The sequence below is a fragment of the Penaeus monodon genome, chromosome 5, assembly GCF_015228065.2.
Source record: "Penaeus monodon isolate SGIC_2016 chromosome 5, NSTDA_Pmon_1, whole genome shotgun sequence".
NCBI classification, from domain to species: domain Eukaryota; kingdom Metazoa; phylum Arthropoda; class Malacostraca; order Decapoda; family Penaeidae; genus Penaeus; species Penaeus monodon.
Genome location: NC_051390.1, coordinates 9,325,006 through 9,335,938, shown reverse-complemented (window position 1 = coordinate 9,335,938; position 10,933 = coordinate 9,325,006). Strand labels below are relative to the sequence as shown.

General features: G+C 38.5%; 1 protein-coding gene across 1 annotated transcript in view; it reads left to right on the top strand.

The window, feature by feature from the left end:
• LOC119573436 (solute carrier family 12 member 2-like) overlaps positions 1-10,933 on the top strand; it is a 26,981-nt gene extending 16,048 nt beyond the window's left edge. Inside the window, exons 8-19 of the mRNA XM_037920665.1 lie at positions 232-355; positions 1,239-1,360; positions 2,078-2,213; positions 2,480-2,691; positions 2,964-3,205; positions 3,612-3,844; positions 5,035-5,130; positions 5,942-6,178; positions 7,687-7,775; positions 9,097-9,262; positions 10,067-10,193; positions 10,759-10,933. Coding sequence (XP_037776593.1) covers positions 232-355; positions 1,239-1,360; positions 2,078-2,213; positions 2,480-2,691; positions 2,964-3,205; positions 3,612-3,844; positions 5,035-5,130; positions 5,942-6,178; positions 7,687-7,775; positions 9,097-9,262; positions 10,067-10,193; positions 10,759-10,894 — 1,920 coding nt within the window. The 3' untranslated portion in view covers positions 10,895-10,933. The remainder of the gene's footprint in view (positions 1-231; positions 356-1,238; positions 1,361-2,077; positions 2,214-2,479; positions 2,692-2,963; positions 3,206-3,611; positions 3,845-5,034; positions 5,131-5,941; positions 6,179-7,686; positions 7,776-9,096; positions 9,263-10,066; positions 10,194-10,758) is intronic.

Here is a 10,933-nt window from a genome sequence, read left to right as displayed (position 1 = left end):
CCGGCGACCCCAGTTGAACTGGGACAAAAGCCTGTAGAAGAAGAAGAAGAAGAAGATATATATATATAATATATATATATATTTTTTTTTTTCCCAACCTCATGGAAATAGGCTAAGGTCACCACCATATCATAAACTCCATCCAAACGCCTTTTCCCTTGAAGTCTTAAACGTGACCCTCAGTGCAACGCAGATTAAGGATGCCCACTTACGCAGGCACTCTCCCGACAGGCTCTCTGCAAGGACAAGCTGTATCCGTACATCGAGTTCTTCGCTCGCGGCTACGGCAAGAATGACGAGCCGTACAGAGGTTACGTGCTCACCTTCTTCATCGTCCTCGTCTTCACCCTCATCGGTGAGTGCCACGCCAACACGCACACGCACATACACATACACACAGGCATATGCATACACACGCACACACACACACACACACACACACACACACATACATATATATAATATATATATATATATATATATATATATATATATATATATATATATATATATATATATATATGTATATATATATATGTATATATATGTATATTTATTTATTTATTTATATTAATATTAATAAGCATAAGCATGTATATGAATATATACCATCAAACGATGATAAATATGAATGAAAAGTGACTAATACTGCGCGAAAAAAAGAAAAAAAGTGTATCTATCAAAATCCAACATGAGGCGTATACAATGAACGCACTCCGGCCATTACGTGCAAAAGACGATCTAGGCTAATGGAGCGGACGCATTAGAGTTCATTTAGAAATTACCGAAGACTAATTGCTTACTAAATCTGGACCCTAATCTGTATACGCAAGCAGCCATCAGCGTAATGTGAATATTAGCGAAAGGAAAAATATCGTGTATGGTATTTTGTTCCGCTAGACGAGAGGCCATTTCAGCGAAATTATTTGACTTGTGTATCACCTTTTGTTTCGCTAAACTGAGGGTCAGTTTAGCGAAACGAAATGAAACATGCATGACATTTGGTCACGCAAAACGAAGGGTCAATTAGCGAAGCGAAATAGCTCGTGTATAGCATCTTTTCCGCTAAAATAGGAAACAGTTTAGCTAAATAATATAGCCCGCGCAAGACATTAAGTTCCGCCAAGATTTAGCAAGAAAGATTTTTTTTTTAATAAAAATAAATTCAAAATAAAACAGAATAGTCTGCGCATGACGCCTCTCACGCCCTCACTTGACACCACCCCCCTTTTCAACAGCCCGACTAGACGCCATCGCGCCCATAATCACCAACTTCTTCCTGGCTGCCTACGCCCTCATCAACTTCTCCACCTTCCACGCCTCCCTGCAGCGCATTCCCGGGTGGAGGCCGACGTTCAAGGTCAGCCTCGAGGAACAACGCGTTGGGAATGAGTGATGGAAAATTGGGGTCCGGAAAGATTGTTATATTTTCATTACGATATACAAATTCGTATTCATCCTTTTTTGGGAATGTGTAAATTCATATAGAATTATATTTTACTTATATAGTGTAATTTATAATCATATATCCATATCAGACTGTAGAATTTGAATTTATAGATATCTTTATCTCTATATAATTTATATTTCAATATTACATTTAATTAAATTACAGAAAATCACTACAGGCTGCACTGGGTGTAATGCTTCAAATTTTTCTTTTTCTTTCTTTGTCGTGGTTATTAATCACGATATAATGTCAGTGTTTCTGGGGCGGCGTATTGTTCACAAGAATTCGGGTGGGGTCGCGATTAATGATGATTGCTGGGTGATGTGGGCGTGAGTGTGGTTCAGATAATTTTAACTAGTGTACTTGTGTATATACTTAAATATTTGGCGTTTAGTTCGATATGTATGTAATAAAAAATGCAGTTTATGTACATGCATTTTTTCTTCTTGAATTCTCTCACTCATCTTGAACTAGCGTCCTTGTGTATATACTTAAATGTCTGGCGTTTATTTCAGTATGTGTGTAATCAAAATTGCAGTTTGTGTACACGTATGTTTTCTTCTTGAATCCTCTCACTCATCTTGGGGGAAGGGAACGACTCTAAGGAGCATGTTTTGTCTTCGTCAGTACTACAACCTGTGGCTGAGTCTGCTGGGCGGCGTCATGTGCACAGCCATCATGTTCCTGATTCAGTGGTGGACGGGGCTGCTCACTGTGGCCATCATTATCATCCTTTATCTCGTCGTGGCACACAGGAAACCGGGTCAGTGTTAGTGGTTTTCTTTGCGGTGGTTTAAGGAATTCTTTGTATGTTTTTTTCTCGTACGTTGGTGAAAAGGGGGTGATCAGTTTGTGGTAAATTAAAGTCTTTTAAATGTATTTCTGACTTATTACATTTCACTGTTATTATATTTTTGCCAAAAGTTTTGTACTAGTTTTAACAACTTCTTTCATTCACTGTAACTTTCTTCCTCTCAATCCCGAATAATTTTAAGCACTAGGACCTCTCCCACTCTCCCGCTCACACAGAAGTCAACTGGGGATCGTCAACCCAGGCTCAGACGTACACCCTCGCTCTGAACTCCGTGGCTTCCCTGGGCCAAGTGGAGGAGCACGTGAAGACCTACCGACCTCAGATTCTGGTGCTCTGTGGGGCGCCGTCGGCCCGACCTCCTCTCCTGCACTTCGCCAACTCCATCACCAAAAATATGTCTTTGCTCATCGCCGGGCACTGCCTCAGGGTAATTTGTTTTGCTGGTGTTGTTTGCCTCTGTTTATTTTTTTGTTTTGTTTTGATGTGTTGTCTCTGTTTTAATGGTTGTTGTTGGCTTCTAGCGAGGTTGGAGATAGAGTGAAAGGTGTGGATGAAAATAAGAGTAATTTAACTGTCTTCTTGAAGTGCTGGAGAATATTCTGTAGGCGATTTGAAAATTTTCACTCGTACTGTCTTCAGCAATCACCGGGGTGTAAATAATTTACACAATACACAATTATCTTCCCAAATCTTCCCCAGGAGCAACAGCCCCACCGCGTGCGCACCCGCCTGACGGCCGAGGCAACGAAGTGGCTGGTCCGTGGGAAGATCCGCGCTTTCTACACCTTGGCCGACGGTCCCTCTCAAGAGCAGGCGGCGAGGAACCTCATGTGCAACGTCGGCCTCGGGAAGCTGCGCCCGAACACCGTCCTCATGGGCTACAAGGCCAACTGGCAGACGTGTCCACAGGAGGAACTCCAGAGCTACTTCAAGACTATCCAGTAAGCACCGTAGGATGTTGTTCCTGGAGGAGATATTGATCTGAAGTAGCGATGCTTTTTAGATTTTATCTCAATATGATACTACCTTATGCTGACTATGGTTATGATTCTTCGATTGTGTTTATATTGTCCAGCAAGCTTTATAGCTAATAGTATAAAGATTGTTTGATGTTAGCAGTATAGTTTAGACTTTTCGCAATATGGTAGCTTATCATGATAGTGATAACAATTACACTTCGATTATCTTTATGATCTCCATTAACTCCCCGGGCTGGTGATCTTGAAGGATGAAACAATTCGAAATACTCGATATATTGTCTCTTTTCCTTTTCCAGTACACTACCGTTCCATTTTTCGTTCAAAAAATACTCTAACATGCTCAGCCTCCTGATCCAACCTCCCCCAGCTACGCCTTCGACCTGCACCTCGCCGTTGGCATCCTGCGTGTGGACGGGGGCCTCGACTACTCCAACCTGACGGAGGTGACCGAGGAGGAGGAGAAGACCCTCGCTGCCTCGACCTCCTATCCTGCCGCCTCCAACAACGCCCCCTCGACCTCCGCGCCTCAACATCCCGAAGGAGGAGAAGTGAGCCTCCACCCCACCCACCTGCACGAGAAGGAGACGCAGATCAGTCCCTGTGAGTCCTGAAGGATGCCGTCGCCCGTTCGCTATCCAGGGCTGAGAGCGATGCTGTTGGTGTTGTCTTTGTTATTGTTGATGTAGCCGTCATTGTTACTAGGGTTGGCATTGTTATCACTGTTATTATTATTATTATTATTATTATCATTATTATTATTGTTGTTGTTATTAATATTATTATTATTGTTATTATTATTATCATCATAATATATAATAATAATAATAAAAAAATAATAATTTTATTATTGTTATCATTATTATTATTAATACCATTGTCATCATTATTATTGTTCTTATAATCATTATTTTTATCATTATTATTATCATCATTATTATCATCATTATTGTGGTTATTATTATCTTATTATTGTTATTTTATTTTTATTATTATTATTTATAATTATAATTATTATTGTTATCATTATTACTAGCACTATTATGATGGTGATGATAATGATTAATATTATTAACATTATCATTATTATCATCATCATTGCCTTTATTACTATTATATTTATTATTATTGTTATCATTATTATTGTTATTATATTATTGTTATTATTATTATTACTATTATTATTTTATTATTATTATTATTATTTTTTTATTATTATTATTTATCTCTATTAGTATCATTACAATTATTATTGTTGATGTTATCGCTCTTATAATGATGATTATCACCATTATTATTATAATCATTATGTTTCCTCTCACCGTTATTGTGAACTGCCATTGCCATTGTCCTTATTATTAATATCATTATTATTATTATCATTATCGTTATTAGTATTAGTATTAGTACTAGTATTATCATTATTATTATTAACATTATTGCTATCATTGTGATTATCATTTGTTTTAGTTATGAAAGGTATGCTGCTATATGGCTAAAAGAAGCTTTAGTCAAAAGCAACATCACATTTTAAAAATCTGAATTCTGAATATTCCTTTGGGCCTTTTTCTTCTAGATGTGATATGGCATTTCACTTTTTTGTTAAACACGATGCAGACAAATCCTAAATAATTGCTAAGTTTATATTTTCCCAAATTAATTTGTCTGTGTGTAGTTTTACCATAAGGTATTTCTCTACTCTCGTGTTTCTGTAACAGCACACGGTTCTATAGAATTAATGACATAATCCAACGCTCTTACTTTCCCTGTGTAACTTGCAATATCTCTTCCAGCTCTTGCGAAAACCCTAACTCACGGGTTACAAAAATTAACTCAAGGTAAAGTTAATTGGGCCACATTCACTGCAAGTCCGGATCCCAGAATGCATGGTAACGCATGACCAGTCCGAGTGCTGGATGAAATAAAATAGATAACGCCTGCCAGAAGTTTTTTTTTTTTTCAGTGGCTAGTTATTACCATGCGCTCCTCCATTACGTAGGTCTTGTGTAGTGTGCCGTTTTAGAGGTATGAAGAAGTAGCACGCATATCCAGTGTCCTCGAGTGTCTGTGTGTGGTTTCCTTTTTATCATTATTTTTTTTTTTTCTCCTTTTGGCCTCCTGCATTAGGCTGCTGTTGGTGACGGTGCTCAGAGTGGCGTAGATATGAGTTCTTTTTGCTCCTTTGGATGCTGTATGCGCGTTGATTAGCTGTCAAGTTTGCAGTTGAATCGTACGGGTCTCTCCGCTTCCGTTACCAATATTGCGATTAGCATTCACTAGTTATTTGGTTTTGAAATGTCAGTAGAGAAATTGTTATCGCTAAACCTCCATTTTTATGTTATGTTTATATATATAAATATGTACACAGACGCAGACACACACACACACACACACACACACACACACACACACACACACACACACGCACACACACACGCACACACACACACACACAAAGACACACACACACACACAAAGACACACACACACACACACACATTTCCCAAATTTAATTTAGATGGCCTGTTTATACAGAAATACGTACGGAAAAGTATCTCTTCTTGAACATGAACATAAACTCACAAACATTTACTTGAAATCAAATCCCACAAATTCACGTGACCCTGATTGCTCCGAGAGAGCCAGTCATTTCCATGAGCGACTAAACCCTCCTGACGAAGGTCCTCCTTGCCTCCCCAGCCGCCACCTCCGGCCACCTCACTTCGGTGCCCAGCTACCCGTCGTCGCCCGCTGAGGAGAGGCTTCCTTCGGACACCATCCTCGGCGTCCTGAAGCTCGCCAAGAAGAAGAAGAGTCCTACGTACAAAGGCCCTAGCGGGGAGGTCGTGGCGCCGCAGGTGGTGGACTCCATGCTTCGGTTCACGCGCAAGCAGCCCCAGGGAACTATCGACGTGTGGTGGCTCTATGATGATGGCGGTGAGCAGGGGGCCTCCTCAGATATACTCATGCGTATATCTGTATCTATATTTATACCTTTGTCTCTACCTACGTCTATATCTGTGTCTATATTTTTACCTTTGTGTCTACTTATGTCTTTATCTGTACCTTTATCTCTACCTACATCTATTCATCATCTTTCTTCTAATCCATATAACATCTGTGTATTTCTCTTACTATATATATGTATATATATATATATATATATATATATATATATATATATATATATATATATATATATATATATATATATATATATATATATATATATATATATGCGGATACGCTTTTCTCGCGCCTTCCGTTCGTCTTTACGTCTCATTCATTCTGTGTTGTAATGCACGAGTTGTGTGTATTTCATGTCCATTTTTTCTATTATATTACACTTCTAAAATCTTTCTTCCATGTGCACCACGCCAGTTGTTCATCATACGACACAGTAAGGAAAATTGCGTAGGTCTACTGAAAAAAAGAAAGATAAAAAAGTGGAAAGACAGTGTGACTCTTAAGCTTATCGACCGTAAACTTTTGCCACACGTGGTCTCTCCTTGCTTAGCCTTCCGATCATCTGGAGTTTAGAAAGACCGAATTGTCCTTTAAATACGATCAAGTTCTTCGGGAATGTAGATATTTGATTCTTTATTTTTTTCCACTATATAAAGCCACTGTCACAAAGAGAGAACATCTATACAGCAATATGCAGATCGATATGTTCTCGAGTCTCCTTGGACAACGTTTATGTGCCGAGATGAGTCACCCGGAGCTAACCTATTGATTTTCGTCTCGTTGGTCCTGGCATTGGGTCTGTGTCTGTGCAGGTGTCACAGCTTGAGCTCAGGACAGGATGAATAAATTCTGTTGTTGTGCCTATGGAGTGATGTTTATTTCTCTTTAGTGGATGTTTTTATTCTATCTTATTTTAGCTTTAATTTTTTTTTTTTCATTTTTTTTAATACGGGTTGGTCATTTTTTTTTTTTTTACTAATGGCGATGAATTCGATTATATTTCAAAAGGTGTTCATTTTTTAAATACACGTTTTCTTTATTATGATAAAACGGAGGGTCTAGGCATCATGTCTATGCATACATTATCCACACGTGTAAAATATGTCAAGGGAATATTATAATTGTAAAGGTAGGCTCAATACTTACTTATTTCTGCACATTCACGCTATCGAAGCACCTAGGTGATGCATGTTTGCAGATGTCATATTGCAGGTTATAAATTAAGTTGTAAACACATATTCTAACATTTAAACATTGTTTTGAGTCTGTCTGCCAATATACACTTTTTATCTCATTTTATGAGTAACATAAAATTATGTATTCGAAAACTGGTCATTTGTGAATGTTTTTTATGATTTACAGATCGTAAAATTACATAATGTTTTTGGAAAACTGAAGATTATCAACGTTACCCATAAACATATAACACATCTTCTATGTTTACACAGAAAATGTAATCGTTATTACTTTTTTTTTAGGACTAACTATGTTAATTCCATACATCTTGACAACTCGTTCCAACTGGTCCTCGTGTAAACTACGGGTATTCTGCCTCGCCAACAAAAAGGTAAATGTTGCATTTGCAGATAACATATGTGTTCAGAGGTGTATTTTGAGCCAAAAAATGTTAACTTCGTTTGCGTGTGAACACGAACACTCACATGTATACTTTGGAATGATTGTAATATAAGGACATGTGCAGTGTCTCACCACAAGGAGGTTCATACTAAAGCGAGCATTAGCTATTGACGTGGTTTTTGTTAGTTATTACTGTTATTTATTTAGTTGTTATTATTTTTATGATATTTTTTATATACATACTTTCATCAGTAACTGACAGAGGCACTAAGATATATGGTGATCTACATTTTATTTATTTATTTTTTTTACTCGTTTGTATAAATGTTTGTATAAATAGTCACACACACACACACACACACACACACACACACACACACACACACACACACACACACACACACACAAAAACACAAACACAAACACAAACACAAACAACACACACACACACACACACACACACACACACACACACACACACACACACACACACACACACACACACACACACACACACACACACACACACACACACACACACACATAGTGAGCTATGTAAACAGGTTCGCAATAGCTTTCGAGACCAGAAACTTTTAGATAACCACTAGTTAATCTCTTTACATGGCTTTTTACGTCTTTGGCCTACAGGTTTCCGACTACAACTAAGATATTGAACATAGTTATCTAGAGAGAAAAAACAAAACAAAAAAACTTGAAAACATGTCCTCACATTACACAAACCCTGACCTAAGATGCTCCTTGTTTTAATGATATTTCATAAGAAAAAAAAAAAAAACTCTTAAAAGTAAAAAAACTCGTTAATGACGTAACATATACATTGTGTGCATGGTGAGTTGGGAGGAGATGATGTGATTAAGTTACCGGAATTTTATGTCAGCAGAATGACGATTTAACTTTTTCAACATTTTAGTACTAATAACAGTCTTTGTGCTCAGCAGACTAGTCCACCGGTTCAGCACTAGGTCTCTCATTTTTTTGTACTTAAAGAAAGGGTCTTATGCGAAGGGTAAATACAGTCCTGTCAAATAATGTGCATTATGATTACTAGCCAGAGAGAGAGAGAGAGAGAGAGAGAGAGAGAGAGAGAGAGAGAGAGAGAGAGAGAGAGAGAGAGAGAGAGAGAGAGAGAGAGTAGATAGAAAATGAGAAAACCGAACGAAAGCACATAAAATAGAGACCATTACATAAATATATACAACTCTATATATACATGTATAAATGAATGTAAACATAATTATACACCTATGAAATACATAAGCACGTGTTCTCAGTCACCTCTTCATCTCCAGGACGATCTGGCCTCAGAACACCGGCGGATGGCTGAGTTATTATGTAAATTCAGGATTGATTTCACCGACGTCGTAATGATCCCGGATGTCCAGCGGAAGCCACGGGAGGACTCCTTGAAGGATTTCCAAAACCTTATCAGCAATTTCTTGATAGATCCTGACGAAGGTGGGCACTTTGTTATGGTAATGCTTATGGTTGTGAAAATAATGATGTGGGTAAACTTGGGTGATTAAGTATATTAACTGATGATAAGAATGATCCTAATGACTTATATATATGGTTATCGTCAGTAGCGTTGACACTGTGTCATTCATTATTCACACGTTTCATAATGCAGATGTTCATTTCATATATTAACAATTATCCGGAATGAGAACAGTTGTAACAGCTTTTTATTGCCCTTAGTTGGCTAATCCCTCGTTAGCAAATGCTTTTCAGATACCACGTTTTTATTCATCTTATGATTCGTCTTTCAACCATTTTATTAGTTTTATGATCTTCCATTTATATATATGTATATATATATATATATATATATATATATATATATATATATATATACATATATATATATATATATATATATATATATATATATATATATATATATATATATATATATATATATATTCTGTAACTGATCAGTTCCTTAGTTTTTGTCATTTTCTAATTACTTTTCTTCCAGTTTTAAAAACGCTCCGTCTCTTTTCGTGTAATTTCTCCTTCTTTCACTTTTAATAATTTTGTAATTGACCTTTTGTTTATTTTTAGTTATTATATGATTACTGTTTCTGCCAGTTATAAATCTTTTGATATCAGCCTCTGTCTCTGTCTGTCTGTCTGCCTCTGTCTGTCTGTCTGTCTGTCTGTCTCTCTCTCTCTCTCTCTCTCTCTCTCTCCCTCTCCGTCCTTCCCTTTTCCTTCACTTCTTCCTAATCTCACGCCCCTCCCCTCCTCCCCCCTCCGCAGAGACCCCGGAGCCGGCCCAGGGCATCACCGAGACAGAGCTTCTGGCGCTGAAGGACAAAACCAACAGACACATCCGCCTCCGGGAACTCCTGCTCGAACACTCCGGCGAGGCTTCGTTTATAGTCATGTGAGTGGAGCAGGTGGAAGGGTGGAGGAGGATGTGGAGACAGGGTGGTAGAGAACGTGGAGAGAGGGTGGTGGAGGATGTGGAGAGAGGGTGGTGGAGGACGTGGAGAGAGGGGGCGAGGTGGGTTAGGGGTAGTTTGTGGATGAGGGATGAAAGTAGGGGGATGTGGGAAAAGTGGAGGATGGTGGAGAGCGTGCAAAGTGGAGGGATGTAAGGTGGAGGTGTGTGGAGGGGGTAGATTGCAAGGGATGTGGAAAATGGTGGAGGGCGTGGAGAGGATGAATGAAAAAAAAAAACATAAAAGAAGATAGCCTAGGTTGGAGTTGCAGAATAGAAACCCTTGCTTAATAAGAATATACTCATCAATATCGATCGAGTAAATGATTTAACTACAACATTTCTTTCCTCCAAGATATTCAAGATAAAATACACAACAAGAAGATCCATCCTTTTGCCTAAAAATAAAACTCAATACTCTCTCCCTTTCCTCAAGACAAAACACACGGAAATAAACCTATCCTCCTGCCTTAAATAAAACTCACCACACGTTCCCCTTCCCCCGCAGGACGCTCCCGATGCCTGTCGTAGGAACGGTGTCCGCGTGGCTCTACATGGCCTGGCTGGAGACGCTGACCCGCCAGATGCCGCCCTTCCTCCTCCTGAGGGGCAACCAGTCCTCGGTGCTCACCTTCTACTCCTGAGATGGATCTTCAGTTATGTACATGGATATTGATATCTGT